This window comes from Triticum aestivum, chromosome 7D, assembly GCF_018294505.1.
Source record: "Triticum aestivum cultivar Chinese Spring chromosome 7D, IWGSC CS RefSeq v2.1, whole genome shotgun sequence".
Lineage (NCBI taxonomy): Eukaryota > Viridiplantae > Streptophyta > Magnoliopsida > Poales > Poaceae > Triticum > Triticum aestivum.
The window spans coordinates 315510093-315526584 of NC_057814.1; the positions used below are offsets into that span (position 1 = coordinate 315510093).

General features: G+C 46.7%; 1 protein-coding gene across 1 annotated transcript; it reads left to right on the plus strand.

Annotated features, from left to right (window-relative positions):
- The first annotated feature begins 2750 nt into the window (after nucleotides 1-2750).
- Nucleotides 2751-14642, plus strand: LOC123168179 (histone-lysine N-methyltransferase ATXR3). Its single transcript, XM_044586049.1, has 21 exons — nucleotides 2751-3031; nucleotides 3137-5131; nucleotides 5958-6014; nucleotides 6288-7451; nucleotides 7663-8033; nucleotides 8127-8672; nucleotides 9869-9969; nucleotides 10061-10883; nucleotides 10969-11172; nucleotides 11261-11332; nucleotides 11421-11531; nucleotides 11646-11746; nucleotides 12171-12270; nucleotides 12348-12443; nucleotides 12576-12743; nucleotides 12829-12954; nucleotides 13032-13085; nucleotides 13216-13463; nucleotides 13529-13637; nucleotides 13736-14035; nucleotides 14149-14642. The coding sequence occupies exons 2-21, from the start codon at nucleotides 3256-3258 to the stop codon at nucleotides 14314-14316; spliced, it is 6795 nt and encodes a 2264-aa protein (XP_044441984.1). The 5' UTR covers nucleotides 2751-3031; nucleotides 3137-3255; the 3' UTR covers nucleotides 14317-14642.
- The last annotated feature ends 1850 nt before the right edge of the window (nucleotides 14643-16492 follow it).

The window sequence follows — 16492 nt, forward strand, 5'->3', positions numbered from 1 at the left end:
GGCCGACATGCACCTCCCTAGTACATCAAGATCATGCTAAATCAAGAACATGAGAGAGAGAGATCAAACACATAGCTAATGGTACATGCCCTCAGCCCCGAGGGTGAACTACTTCCTCCTTGTCATGGAGACCGTTGGAATGATGAAGATGGCCTCCGGTGATAATTTCCCCCTCCGGTAGGTTGCCAGAGAAGGCCTCTAGATGAGATCGCTTCAGTATAGAGGCTTGCGGCGGCGGAGCGGAAGTTCTAGGTTTCTCTCTGTTTTTTGGTATTTATAGGAATTTTAGGCGTTCGTTTCACATCAAGGGGGCCCACGAGGGAGCGACAAGCCTGCCACGCTCGCCCGGGGGGAGGGCGCGCCCCAGGCTTGTCGCTTCCTCGTGAGTCTTCTGATCCTTCCTCGAAGTTTCGGGGGTCTCTTTTGGTCCATAAAGAATCACCGTAAAATTTTAGCCCAATCCGAAAACTTCTATTTCTGCACAAAAAACACCACCACGGTAGTTCTATTGAAAACAACGTTAGTCGGGGTTAGTTCCATTCAAATCATACCAAAACCATATAACATTATTGTAAGCATGGCATGAATACTTCATAAATTGTAGATACGTTGGAGACGTACCACACCCCTCCACCACTTGCACCTTCGGCACCCGCCTTTTACATCGTGCCGGTGGCGGCCGGACCTCGCCTGAGGGCGTATGTCAAGGCGGAGGTTTGCAAACGTTACTGGGAGACGGGCGTGCCGGTGTCATGGGCCGACATGCACCTCCCTAGTACATCAAGATCATGCTAAATCAAGAACAGGAGAGAGAGAGAGATCAAACACATAGCTAATGGTACATGCCCTCAGCCTCGAGGGTGAACTACTTCCTCCTTGTCATGGAGACTGTTGGAATGATGAAGATGGCCTCCGGTGATAATTTCCCCCTCCGGTAGGGTGCCAGAGAAGGCCTCTAGATGAGATCGCTTCAGTATAGAGGCTTGCGGCGGCGGAGCGGAAGTTCTAGGTTTCTCTCTGTTTTTTGGTATTTATAGGAATTTTAGGCGTTCGTTTCACATCAAGGGGGCCCACGAGGGAGCGACAAGCCTGCCACGCTCGCCCGGGGGGAGGGCGCGCCCCAGGCTTGTCGCTTCCTCGTGAGTCTTCTGATCCTTCCTCGAAGTTTCGGGGGTCTCTTTTGGTCCATAAAGAATCACCGTAAAATTTTAGCCCAATCCGAAAACTTCTATTTCTGCACAAAAAACACCACCATGGTAGTTCTATTGAAAACAACGTTAGTCGGGGTTAGTTCCATTCAAATCATACCAAAACCATATAAAATTATTGTAAACATGGCATGAATACTTCATAAATTGTAGATACGTTGGAGACGTACCACACCCCTCCACCACTTGCACCTTCGGCACCCGCCTTTTACATCGCGCCGGTGGCGGCCGGACCTCGCCTGAGGGCGTATGTCAAGGCGGAGGTTTGCAAACGTTACTGGGAGACGGGCGTGCCGGTGTCATGGGCCGACATGCACCTCCCTAGTAACTGACATCTCTCCGCCAATCGGGTGCCTATTCCAAAGATCTCGGTGAGCGGTCGCGCCCGGCGCGAGGAAATCGCCCGCCGCTGTGCCCGCCTACTGCCGGATCTTGTCAACGACTCGAGGTACGCAACGAACTCACCTGTGTGGGACACCTGGTTGCGCGATGAGCACGATCTGCGCCGGCAGTCATTCTCTGGCCGTCGTGCTCCGAGCCCGCCACGCGTGCGCCGCTAGCCCTCACCAGCCACGCGGACGTAGGCTGGTCCGCGACCTAACGCCGACGCCATCCTCACCCCCGCCCACTCTGATGACAGCTGAGGAGGAGGAGGAGCTCGTGAGGCAGGTCATGGAGGACTCTCTCCACACCCATGATGAGGCCTAGTGGCAGGGCCTCGAACAAATGATAGCCTCTCTGCGGCAGGCGACGTCGCTATCCCGGAGTTCGATGTCGTGGTGAAGGAGGAGGCCATGGATGCCGTGCAGCAGGAGGAGGAGCCCACGCCGTGGAACCCGGCGCTCGTCGGCCATAAGTGGTCCTGGACGGAGATTGTCCCGTGCACGCCGCAGCTCGTTCATGGCGAGGCCTGGTCATCGCCCCCACCACAGGAAGAGCTGGTGCATGCGCCAATGCAGCTGCCTCCGGTTGCGCCTCCCGCCTGGCAGGGGCCGCTGGCCCACCTGTGGATGCCCCCACTCTACATCGACCTCACGGGCGACGAGGACGACGACGGTACTGAAGGCGACGACGGCTGCGACGGGCTTCTAGTTTTTTTATGTCATTTTAGTTTTTAGTTTGTTTAAGAATGTGCTGGACTGAACTTGAGCTGTTTTATGTAAATATTTAAGGTTTTTAAATTACTTTTCCAGTTCTGTTTGTGTTAGATTTGGCCGAATTTTGCTAGTCTTTTAGGAGGAAAATTTGGGAAGTTTCCAGTTTTATTTGGGTTAGATTTGGCTGAATTTTCTAGTCTTTTAGGAGGACAATTTGGAAAGCGGCAGTCTGATTGGACGCACCTACAGTCGCACGACCGTAAACGAATGGGCGTGTCTGTTTCTAGACGAAATCCGGATAAAATGGACATCTGTTTAGGGTGGTGCCTTGGAGTTGCCCTAGCAACCCCGTCCACGAAATCAATCGAAGCAAAAAAAAAAAAAACACACACACACACAAGCCCGTCTCCCGTCTCCTTCTCCCATAAGACCGAAGCCGAGGGGAGGTTTTATTACGAACAAACAGGGCATCAAAGCCAGGACCAGGAAGCCAACACACACAAACACACACACACACACACCAACACCCTCCAAGGCCAAGGCGATAGCGAGCGCGAGGGCGCCCCCGCCCGCGTTGGAGACTCGACTCGACGAGAGGGGCCGACGCGGGAAGGGAACCGCCGCGAACCCGGGGAGAGCAAGCTCGCGACGCCTCCGCCGGGAAGGACCGTCGCCGCCGCGGATCTCTCGATCTGAGGAGCCGCGTCTCGATTCCCCGCCCCGCAGGTACGAGCGCTACGATCCGGGGCCGCTTAAATCCGATTTGGTTCAATTCGAATTGCTTCTCATTGCTCTTGATTTGTGCCCTGCTATCTGCTTGCCTGGAATTAGGGTTTTGTGCGCGGCAGCGCCGGAGATGAGCGTGGAGAGCCCTGGGAGAGCCGCCGGGAGCTAGGGTTTTTTTCGCCGTCGGAGCGCTGGACCGCCCCCGACACCCTCCCAGGTTTTCCATGGGAGATGGAGGAGTCGCGTGCGCCGTCCCGCCTCAGCGTGCAGTGGAGGGCTTCCGTGCCGACGCCCTCGTGAGGGGAGAAGCGATGCCAGACAAGGGGGAGAAAGCAGCGCACGGCCACCACCATCACCACCACCACCACCACCGCAAGCACTACTCGGCTTCAGCTGCCGACCTCGAGGAAGGGGAGCTGCTGCTCAATGGAGAGGCAGACAACACACGGGACTTGGACAGGACCATACCTCCCAAGAAATGGCGCAAGTTGCTGCCTTCCTCGCCAGCTGCAGAGTTGGAGCCGGGGGAGATTGTAAGCATGCAATCAGAGCCAACAAGGAAGATAAGGAGGAACGTGGAGCTTGACAAGACTGAGTTTGTGCCTGTGACGCAGAGGAAAGGTAAGTCTGACAAGATCGGGAGAAAGTCTAATAAAGATGTGGTGGAGCCAGCGGAGGTTACTCCACTGGGAAAAAAACGGGACCGGGATCATAGCGGCAAGATATGTTCGTCAGCTCACATCCGCGAGGATGGGAAGAAAGGCACTTCACGGGATTCTGATGAGGAGCCTGGTGAGATTAAGCCAGAGAGCAGCAGCACTGGCAGTGCTAGGAAGAGCCAGGCAGTAGAGCCCGAGAGCAACCACCGCAAACACCAAGCTGAGACATTCACTCAATCAGGGTCAAAAAGTCGAAGGAAGGGAGAGCCGAAGACTTCTTCTGCTGGGAAGCATTTGTCTGGAAGAAATCATGATATCTCGCCGCAAATACGAGATCGGCATGATCGGCTTGAGAGGAGCCCAGGCATCTTGGGACGCTTTCCTCATGACCGCATTCGCCATGAGAGGAGCCCAGGCCGCATGGAGCGCTCCCCACGAGACCGAGACCGTGGTCGTCACTGTGATAACAGAGACCGCAGCCCGTACATTTCACCACGACACAGAGCACGCCAGGCCCATCACAGGGATAACACACCGAGCCGCATTGATTCCCCTCGTGGGAGGACTCAGCACGAGGACATCAAAGACCGAACTCCGCTCTCTCATGATAAATCACCATCTGAACGTGGTCGAACAACTGACAGCCATGAAGCAAGTAAGAAGGGCAGGGGTTCTAAGCTTGAAAGCAACGACCTAGAAAATGTGCCGCACAAAAACAAGTCAATGAAGCAACCAACTAAGAGTAATAGTGGTAGCAACATAAAGAGTGAGGGGAGGATCTCCAAGGGGAAGGCATCCGAGGGCGTTCAATGCACTGAGTTGCTGCCACCACCTCCGTTGCCACCACCGCCGCCGCCTCCGCCTCCACCTCCGCCTTTACCACCTAATATGCCTCCTCCCCTGCCCCCGCCACCAGTACCTGAGCAGCTGAATGATCTCGCTGAAGATGCCTCAATGGAAGAAGACATGGATATCTGTGACACCCCACCTCACACCAGTGAAGCACCTGAACTCAGTACTGAGCCCACTATTATCATGGGGAAGTGGTTTTACCTTGACCAATTTGGTGTTGAGCAAGGACCTTCCAAGCTTGCTGACTTGAAGAAACTGGTAGAAGACGGATATCTTCTTTCTGATCATCTAATAAAGCATGCTGACAGCAATAGATGGGTGACTGTTGAGAATGCAGCTTCACCATTGGTTCCATCTGATATTCCCTCGGTGTATGCGGATCTTTCTTCACAGAAGGTTAGCCCTCCAGAAGCCCCAGGAAATCTGCTCGACGAAGCTCGAGAAGGAGCAGCTTTGTTGGCATGGAGTGCTGAGGATGAAGAGGAAGCTTCTGAAGAACAGAAGGAAGATCTCTACATTGATAATAGGGTCGAGGCACTAATGTATGGAGCTACTATGGTGGATGGACATGAGCTTGATATTCTTGGAGGTAAAAACGTTTCTTTACTTTTTGAGCTGAACATTTAAATGCTTTTTTGATGTTAGTGGGCTGGGCTGGGCGGAGCTTGTTTTTTGGGCTTTTAGGGATTGTTTATTTTCGAGGGATTTTTTTTGTTTTTACAGCTTTTGGGGTTTCCGTTTCGTTATATCCTTTTGGGTTGCAAATTTCAGGGCCCTCACTTTGGTACTTTGGTTGTGCTCTTGCAGTTTGCACCGAATCTTGGAATGTTTAGGATTTCCACGTGGCTGGGTCTGGGTCTGGGCTCGGGCCTTATATGATGTATTATTCGTCCTCTTTTAGTGCTATTTTTTCGGTTGTAGAATCTTGTCCCTGACCTTGGGTTTTCTTGGATTTTTGTTGCATTTCTAGTTTTAGTACATTTGTATATCCATGATTTCTGTTTTTAGTCCGTCGGTATGAAAAGTGACAATTTCTGTAACTACCCTTGGGAAGTTCTGTATTAAGTCATTATTACATACTTCTGTTTAATTCGGGAAAAATAACAACCATTTGGATCAGGTTGTTTTACACTCTTCTTTGAAGGCAGTTTAAAAAAACAGGTGCTCCCTCCGAGCCATAATATAAGATGTTATTATGGGACTGAGGGAGTAGTAGTTGTGGATGTTAATTTTAAACTTGTATTACGTGGTGTGCAAATATAATCTTTTGAGGGTTGTAAATGCAAGTACAGAGCTTCCACATTGCTATCCTTTTGTTGTTTGGCTTTGATTCTCAGAGCTGTAATTGATGTGTTCCAGCAGTTACCCCTCATGGTTGTACTTATCCGGTGTCTTTCCTTGTTTGGAAATTGCAGAGGTTTTGAATGCACATTTTGAGCCTGTTGATTGGGAAAGGTGTAGTTACCCTGAAGGTATTGGATCAATCTGTGCTTGTTTATCCTTCGTTATTTTTTTACTCTTGCGCATGTTATTTTTTTGAAAGGATGCGCATGTAATTTCTGAAAGCTAGTGTATGTTGCTTTAGTTCTCCAGATGTTACTTGTCCTCTAGATGGGGACACTACGTCTTACTCTGAAAACTAATCATTTACAACATGTACAAGGTGGAATGGTACCACCATCTAGTTCTTTGATCGCCCTTTGTTTTTTTGTTGACATACCGGGGTTTCTGTCTTCTTATGCCAGATTTTCCTAGGTTCCAAGGCCAACCTGCAAGAGATGATGGGATCAACAGAAGCATTGGATTCGTCAGTGGTGTTGGTCCTGTTGGGAGGGAAAAGTTTTATCATAATGTTGAATGTAGCGAGTGGTTTTCTGGTAGATGGTCTTGCAAAGGTGGTGACTGGAAGAGGAACGATGAATTCAACCAAGATAAGCCTTACAGGAAAAAGCTTGTCCTGAATGAAGGCTATGCTCTTTGTCAGATGCTAAAGGGCAATCATGAGGATCCCCGCTGGCACTGCAAGGAAGACCTCTACTACCATGTACCTGCTAAAAAGCTTGATCTGCCACTGTGGGCATTCTCATCAACAGAAGAGGACACTGACAGTGTTGATGATGCCAGTGCTATTATACCTGGAAGGTTGTGCCAGAATCAGATTAGACAACTTCCAAAGGGAGTGAAAGGGATGACGCTTCCAGTTGTTAAGATAAATGCTCGGGTTGTCAAGGATCATTCCTCTATCGAACCATGCATAAAGTCCAGAGCAGCTGAGCGGTCACTTTCTAGATCTTCACGCTCCCAGTCAACTGGAACTGATAGGAATTCTGTTCATGAAGGTTTGTCTCATTTGAAGAAACATCATGAACATGATTTACAAAGTCTGCAGAAGTCCAAGTCTGTTCCAAACATCCCAGAGGACCATGTTTGCACTGTTGAAGAATTGTCAGTCAAACTGGGTGACTGGTACTACATGGATGGAACTGGACATGAGCATGGCCCATTTTCTTACTCTGAGTTGCAAAAGTTAGTTAAAAGGGGCACTATTATTGAACAGAGCAGTGTGTTCAGAAAGATTGATAACATATGGCTTCCAGTTGTTAAGGATATGAAATCTGAGTCTGCTGCTCGCGATGGAGGGCCAGGAAGTTCAGATTCTACTTCTGCTCTTGTGGAGCAGTCCAACACTGTTGTGAACCATGGAGCTGGTAGGTTCCATGAGTTGCACCCCCAGTTTGTGGGTTATACACGTGGTAAGCTGCATGAACTAGTCATGAAGTATTTCAAGAGCAGGGAGCTTACTTTAGCCATAAACGAGGTCTTGGATCCATGGATCGCAGCTAAGCAGCCCAAAAAGGAAATAGAAATGAACTTTCTTAACAATTCAGCTTCAAGGAAAATCCTGCCAGGTATTCCGTCATATCTAGTCTAAACATGCACTATTTCCTTACTTTCTGCCATTAATTGTGCTTCTCAGCTTACCATGATGTTGACTAGTCCTTCCAGTTGCACATGGCACACCTTATGTGAATTTCTATGCTATATTCATGCTATTGTTATAATTATGTCTGTTATGACAGTCGATCTTTGCAACAATACCCTTTTTTGGCATTTCTGCAGAAGATGCTGGGTCTGTAAAAAGGGCAAGGCTGCTACCTAATCAAAGTGACGAAGATATCAATATGTATGAGGACATCCTTGCCAGTCAGAATGATGACTGCTCTTTTGAAGACTTATGTCATGATGCTGCTCTTGTTGAAGAGAACTCTACTAATTCCGTAGCTGGAAGTGACAGCTGGGGTTTACTGAATGTGCATGTGTTAGCAAGAATCTTCCATTTTCTGAGGGCGGACATGAAATCACTGATTTCTTCTGCAGCTACCTGTAAGCTCTGGAACACTGGTGTTCAGTACTACAGGAACACATGTAGATTTGTTGATTTGTCTTCTGTTGGCCTTCAGTGCACCGATTCTGTGTTTCATGGTATTATGGTATGACTCCCTTTTCTGTTTAAACTTTGAGATGTTATTTTTGTCATCTTCAAAGTTTCAACTTCTGACTCAAATTATTGATCTCCCTTTCAGGCTGGTTATGAGAAGCAAAATATAAGAACACTGATTTTAGTTGGGTGTTCAAATCTGAGCTCTCTTTCCCTTGGGGAAGTACTAGTGCAGTTTCCGAACATATGTTATGTGCACATTCAGGGTTGCAGTCAACTATGGGATATGAAAAGCAGATTTCACCATATTAAATGGATTAAGAGCTCTTTGAATCCTGAGGAGTCACTCCAGAAAATTAAAAGCCTGAAGCAGATAGATGATGGAAACGATTATGCATCCAAAGTTGCAAGGAACTTGACCAGTCAGCTGGGTGGTTCTGATGAACTTGACGGCTATTTTGCTGATATCTCAAATAGAGAGAATGCCAATCTTTCCTTTGGGCAAGGTTTCTATAAACGATCAAAATGGCTTGATGCTAGAAAGTCCTCTGCTGTTTTGTCGAAGGATGCACAACTAAGGCGTTTGATGCAGAGGAAGGCCGAGAATAGCTACCGGAAGATGGAAGAGTTTGTCATCAATAGATTGAGAGAAATCATGAAGAGCAGCAGATTTGATTTCTTCATTCCAAAGGTACATGACTTGCTCATGTTATAAGTTTTGCAAAAGTAAAAATTGAGCCTACTTAGAAGTCGAAGAAGTTGTGAGGCTAGCAGATACAACAACAACAACAACAACAACAACAACAACAACAACAACAACAACAAAGCCTTTACTAAACCTAACCATGTTGTGAGGCTAGCAGATAGAGGGCAAGAAAAAAAACTTATGCACTTTTACTAAACCTAACCATGTTGCAGAGGGAGATGTAAAGATTAAGTGTTCCAATGAGCATCGAGGATATACCTTTGTCTTTCTTCAATAGCTGTCTTCTTCCTTGGCAATGATTGTTTCATCTTCTCTTCCTTAAAAAAGGTCAGCGACCTCAAAGCAGATAAGATCCTAAGATGCGACAATGACCCAATCATCTTTCAAAGAACACCGGGATTACCTTGCAAACGAAAGAGGGAGGCTAATGGAAAAAATGTAGAACATTCTTAAGACTGGATTTAAGGAAACGCTTAGCCAAGGGGAGCTTATGTTGAATTACAGGTAGAAATGGTGTCTGCATGGCAGAATTTGTTCAGCCTGTCAACAAACTTACATGTTCCCGCTCCACATCTGGGATCTGCTTCTGTGTCCTCCAAATCGTCCATCGCCTTCCTCATCTCCCCCACTTTGCCAGCCCTCTCCGTACATCCAGCAAACTTGTCTGCATCCTCTACACCATTTCATCAAATTTGGCTGTCAATTCCTCATCTAACTCACATTATCTCCCTGCTCACCTTGTCCACCGTACCGATTGTTCTTCCGTCCTTTCCATTACTCAATTGCACCGTGACACTGGCATCAATGCCATCCAACTTCACACCATTGTGACAACCGTTGTAGGTCCAGGTCTCTTAGCAGTACTGCCACAAGATGATGCCGGTGTGCTACGCATGCTGCATGCAGCATCCTCCTTCCCTTCAAGCGAGTCCGTCCATATTTTGACATGTCGCTAGGAAAGGCCTCATTGACTGGTGTACTATGCAGTAGACATGATACATCTTGAGCAACTTGTAGAGTATCACCAACATGAACCTTATTTTCATGAATCCTTTCCACCATGCACATGAATTGACTATTCAATACAGTATCCATTCCATCCAGGATATCCCTGGCATCAGTGGGTGATTTAAGTGGTTGAGTCTTTGACATTTTTCACTAACAATATCTTTGTTTTACAGGTTGCAAAAATTGAAGGTAGGTTGAAAAGTGGATATTATGCTCGGCATGGCTTTAGTTCTCTCAAGAACGATATTCGATCTATGTGCCGTGATGCATTGAGGTAAAGTTGCTCAGTCTAACTGAGTTGAAGGTTTGCAGAGCAGGGTAAGTTTGTGATATTGCATTTTCTCACATTTGATTTGCTACTACAGATATAAAGGCCGAAGTGATTTGGGAGATATGAAGCAAATTGTTGTGTCCTTTATCCAGTTAGCAAAGAGACTCGGTAACCCACGATTGATTTCTGAGAGAGATGGAGCAGCAGCCCAGAAGGACAATTCTGACACGAGTCAATATTCTTCAGACGCAAAATTAAAAAAGAAACAAAATAAAACTACGGGGGAAAGAAGGGGAGCAAACTGGGCTACTGCCTCTGCTGGTGCAGATGCTTCATCCCGTGCCTTTGACCGTGAAATTAAAAGAAGCCTCTCTAAATTAAAGAAAATGGATGTTGATTCTGGGAGTGAGACATCTGATGATGATGATGGATACTCTGAAGGTGATGAAACTGAGAGTGAAACTACTGTTTCTGATACAGAGAGTGACCTTGACTCAAATTCTGCAGCATGGGACTTAAGGGGAAATGGTATGAAGTTGTTTGAATCTGGTGACTCTGTCGGGGATGATCGTGGATGGGGTGCTCGCATGACAAAAGCAAGCCTTGTCCCTCCTGTTACTAGGAAGTACGAAGTGATTGAGAAGTACCTTATTGTAGCAGATGAGGAGGAAGTACAACGAAAAATGCGGGTTGCTTTACCTGATGACTACTCTGAGAAGCTGCTCTCGCAGAAGAATGGTACTGAAAATTTGGAGATTCCAGAGGTTAAGGATTATCAACGTAGAAAGGTACCTGGGGATGAAGTTCTTGAGCAAGAAGTATACGGCATAGATCCATACACACATAATCTCCTGCGTGACATTATGCCAGCCGACGTTAGCTTGTCATCTGCTGACAAACATACCTTTATTGAGGAGGTATTGTAACTGACAAAGACTTTTTTTTTTCATTTTAGTTCATTTGCTGGGATGCTTTGGACTCACTTAGATATTGTGATTGCAGCTGCTTCTGAATACTTTGAATAAGCAGGTTCGGGATTTCACTGGTTCTGGAAATACTCCTATGGTTTACCCCCTTAAACCTGTCATCGAAGAAATCCAAAAGTCTGCAGAGGAGAGTGGTGATAGACGAACTGCAAAGATGTGCCTTGGAATGCTGAAGGCCATGAGGAGCCGCCCTGAACATAACTATGTTGCTTATAGAAAGGCATGCATTCAGCAACACCTTATTCATTAATGTTTGCATACCATCATAACTAGATGGTCCTATTTTAACTTTCCGCATGTTCTTTCAGGGTCTTGGAGTTGTTTGCAACAAAAAGGGTGGATTTGGCATGGATGACTTTGTTATTGAGTTCTTCGGGGAGGTGTGTTCTAACTGTATATCCAGTGTTTCTAGAATTAATCCATATCATATGAAATCACAATGTATTTATATATTTGTAACCTTTGCAGGTTTACCCTTCTTGGAGATGGTATGAGAAGCAAGATGGTATTAAACATATACAAAACAACAGTGAAGATCAAGCTCCTGAGTTTTATAACATTATGTTAGAAAGACCAAAGGTATTTAACGTTTTAAATTTTTTGATGCCATCCAAGTATCTAATCTGTGAGTGAAGCCATCGTGAGCAAGGGTTATTACAGATGACTGATCTTTTGCCTTTGTTATGATGAAAGGGGGACCGTGATGGATATGACTTGGTTTTTGTTGATGCTATGCACAAGGCTAACTATGCGAGCAGAATCTGTCATTCATGTAACCCCAACTGTGAAGCAAAGTAAGCCCATTAATCTCCAGATTTTTACGACACAATGATTTCCTTTTTCACTACACATGACTCTATGCTATCTGTTTTCAGTGTTGACCTGAATTTCTGTTACACCCATTTGTGAAAGAGGTTCACTGATCCAAAGTTCAAGCATATACTTTTTAAATGATCAACATTGATAGGAGCTTGACTTTGCTGTTGTGCAAGTCCTTTACCTTTATACAACTACTTTGTCATTCCTCCGTTCTTCAAAAGTTTTATGAATTTTTGTCATCGTTTTATCATGTGGTGGTTAATGCATGTGCATTAGAACTTCAATAGCGAATGAGCAAAACTATTCCTGTGTTTTTCCGTGTTTAATGCGTTAAGCATTTGCAGGTATTTTTTCTCACACTTCTTATACTAACTAGTGCTCCTTAATTTTATTTTCCAGAGTGACTGCTGTGGATGGTCAATACCAGATTGGAGTCTACACTGTTAGGCCGATTGCAGAAGGCGAGGAAATCACTTTTGATTACAACTCTGTAACTGAGGTGAGCATCACATTGTGTTCCTGCATAAGCTACGTTTTAAGTTACACTATTTTAAGTTTACATTCTTGTTCTGCTAGAGTAAGGAAGAGCATGAAGCATCAGTTTGCCTCTGTGGAAGTCAAGTATGCCGGGGCAGCTATTTAAATTTTTCTGGAGAGGGAGCTTTCGAGAAGGTAAACTTTTGCAAGCATTCTGGTTGATGGTTCAAGGGTGACTGTGGTTTACCTAATTCCTAAACACTATTTTACTTATTTATTTTGCATCATTTTGACATAATCACATCCGCTAACTTCATCGTCAACCAGGTGTTAATGGAATTCCATGGTGTGCTTGATCGACACAGTTTGCTGCTACAGGCTTGCGAAGCAAACACTGTCTCCCAGCAAGACTTGATTGACTTGGGTAGAGCTGGTCTTGGTACCTGTTTGCTTGCTGGTTTGCCTGGGTGGCTTGTTGCTTACACGGCCCAGCTGGTAATTTGTAGTTCTCTTGTTCAATTTCTCTTCCGATGCGATAACCAGTTTCTGTGCTCATGGCAACTTTTCATGTAAATGAAAGGTGCGGTTTATATTCTTCGAGAGGCAGAAACTTCCTAATGAGATCTTTAAGCACAACATGGAAGAGAAACGCCAGTTTTTTACAGATATAAATATGGATTCCGAGCGGAATGATGCTGAGGTTCAGGTAGATGCTGATGGCTTGGCTTCACCTCGTGTTTCTTTGACTTGCATGATTTTATCTAATTCTGTCTCTACACGCAGGCTGAGGGTGTATTAAATTCTAGATTACAGCATTTAACTCATACACTTGATAAGGTGGGTAATTATTTTTAATTACTTGGAACTTGTTCTGCAGTAGCAAAAATTATATATTATCATTGATAAACCCAATGAGAATCTTTTGCTTGATCTTTCTATTGAATTTTTTACGATATGTTATCTTTAGGTAAGGTATGTTATGAGATGTATATTCGGGGACCCCAAGAATGCCCCCCCTCCTCTGGTGAGGCTTACCGGGAGAAGTCTAGTGTCTGCCATCTGGAAAGGGGAAGGCTCATTAGTTGATGAGCTCCTTCAGTCAATTGAACATCATGTTGACGAAGATGTACTTACTGATCTCAAGGACAAAATTCGGCTTCATGATCCATCTGATTCTGAAGACATCGAGGGAGACATCCGAAATTCTCTGTTATGGTATGTTTGAAATCTGACTCCTCAGCTCTAATTATCCAAATTTGGATGCTGACTCCCTTCTACAGGTTGCGTGATGAGTTGAGAACTCTTTCATGCACATACAAGTGCCGTCATGACGCAGCTGCTGATTTGATTCACATGTATGCTTACACAAAGTGTTTCTTCAGAGCCCGAGTAAGCAAAAGCTTTCTGTCTTTCTCTCAGTCGTGAAACAAATGCTTGTGATTTTGTTTATCTGTACTTGAAGCTGACCCAACTAACACCACGTACAGGACTACAAGACCGTAAAGTCTCCACCAGTTCATATCAGTCCTCTCGATTTAGGTCCCAAATATGCTGATAAACTGGGACCAGGTTTCCAGGAGTACAGCAAGACGTACCCAGAGAACTATTGCTTAGCACAGCTTATCTATTGGTACAGCCAGAATGCAGAACCCGAATCTAGACTGACAAGAGCTAGAAAGGGTTGTATGTCATTACCAGATGTGTCCTCTTTCTATGTAAAGTCTGTAAAGCCAACTCAAGAGCGGGTTTATGGCACCAGAACTGTGAGATTCATGCTATCACGGATGGTAAGTGCTACTTCTTCAAGATTAATGCATTTGTCTGATGGCGTGTTTTCTAGTGGCTGTTGTGGTTCGACTTGGTCACAAATGTAATGACGTTGTTGATGGTTGATTGACAGGAGAAACAGGCCCAACGCCCATGGCCGAAGGACCGGATATGGGTGTTCAAGAGCGACCCAAGATTCTTTGGCACTCCAATGATGGATGCTGTGCTGAATAACAATTCTCCTCTTGATAAGGAGATGGTGCATTGGCTAAAGACAAGATCGAACGTTTTCCTAGGGTAGTCAAAAGGATAGTAGGCAGAGGGCATTGGTTTTTCTCTTCGGAGATTTTAGTCAACGACATTCTTTTTTTCCTACTCACCTTACCTACCTAATCATGGGAGATAGCTTTTAGATGGCAGGTTGTACAGTCACCACTCCCTCCCTACCTACCTAGCTGTAGAGATGTATTCGATTAATAACTGATAGATCACAGATCATCATCGATTGGATGTAGCGTCTTTTCCTGTTGCATAGAATTGTTCGCCTGCTTGTGGGCTGATGTACATGTAAATGCGAAACAGATGCAATCTTAAATTCAGCAATGTGTTACAGCTTGCGGTGCTGCATTTCTGTCTCCCTTGAGCGATTGTGCTAACACAAAAATTACATGTTTCTCATTTTATTGAGTTTTTTCTCTTCGCGTGGAAAAACTTGTATTACTCGTCAAATGTTGTTGCAATCATTGTTGCATAGCTGTGCAACACCCATAGGTCGCCATATACTTGCCGTTTTAGAGATTTTAATACAGATGTACATAGACATATTTTAAGTGTAAATTCACTCATTTTGCTTTGTATGCAATTCATATTAAAATCTCTGAAAGGTCTTATATTCAGCAATGGAGGGAGTAGCAACTAGACTAAACAATCTAGCATAACTAGCCATAAAATGGCTTACAGAGTTCTATCAACGTCGAACATGAGTAAAACAAGTTTCTCTTTCTAACAGCTTCGGTTTGATCTTTCGAACTAAGAAGACATATCTTGATCTATCTTAAACAAGTTTCTCTTTCTAACAGCTTCGGTTTGATCTTTCGAACTAAGAAGACATATCTCGATCTATCTTGCTTCTCATTTTTCATCATATTATGGCTTCCATACAATCATATTCCACATGAAGCGAAAGATTGCTCTATTGCATAGCGAGGGAAATTCCTGCAGAAAGAGCATTTAGTTCTGTTTCAAGCACATCATGGGATGATAAAAGATATGACAAGCGGTAAATATGATCTTCCCTTAAAGCATCTTCAATAGATGGTTCAAATGTAAAAACAACTAACTTGAGGCCAAAAACGCAGCTCAAACAGACGGTTTATATGTAAAAAAATTGGACCGCGGCCTCCTCGTAATGTAAAATATAACACCTCGCGATGCAAATTTACATCACGAGGTGCATCTGGTCCAAAACTAGCCGCCGCCCGCGAACGCCCAACCGCCACTTCATTTCCTTTCCCGCCGCCTCCACACCCCGCCGCCGCCCCGCCGCACGCCGCTCGCATCAGATCCAGCGCCGCCCCGCCCCCCGCCGCTGTTTCCACGCCGCCCCGCCGCCCGCCGCTGTTTCCACGCCGCCCCGCGCCCGCCCGCCCGCCGTAGCTCCGTCCGCCACCGCCCCGCCCGCCGTACCTCCGTCCGCCACCGCCCCGCACGCCGCCGCCGCCGCCCCGCAGCTCCGCCCTGCCCGGCTCCGTCCGCCACCGCCCTGCATGCCGCCACCGCCCCGCAGCATCGCCCCGCCCGGCTCCGTCCGCCACTGCCCCGGCCGCACGCCGCCGCCGCTCCACCGCTCTCCGATGGCTCCGAAAAAGACGCCGAAGGGCAAGTCGGGCTTCTTCGGCGTGAGGCAGAAGCCCTCCGGTAACTGGGGCGTGGAGTTCTCCGACGCCGGAAGGCGTTGGTGGATCGGCACGTACCCCTCCGCCCACGAGGCCGCGCGTGCCTACGACGTGGCGGTGTGGCGTGCCGAGAGGCCTCGGTCGCACCTCAACTTCCAGAGATCGAGAGTCGAGCGGAAGCGGAGATGCTTGTGCCGCAGGGCATCAACATGAAGGAGCTCACGACGAAGAAGTAGAAGACGAAGAAGCCGTCGGTTGTCGTCAGTGCTGGCGAGACCGACGAGGAGGCGATGGCGAGGTTTGCTCGGGAGCATCCGGAGTACGTCCAGGCCGAGCTGGGAGTACTACTGGAAGCGTGAGGCGGAGCAGAAGAAGAAGGGGCCGAAGAAGGAGGACGAGGCCGGTCCCTCGACGGTGATCCCATCGAGTCCTCTTCCGAGGAGGACTGGGCAGACTTCTCGGACGAGGAGGAGGAGGAGGGGTGCGATGACCCGACGAAGGAGGAGTTCTGGGCGCAGTTCCGCAGCTCCGATGATGAGGAGTAGTTTATCTAGTAGTTTGAATAAGTAGTAGTTGAAGTTC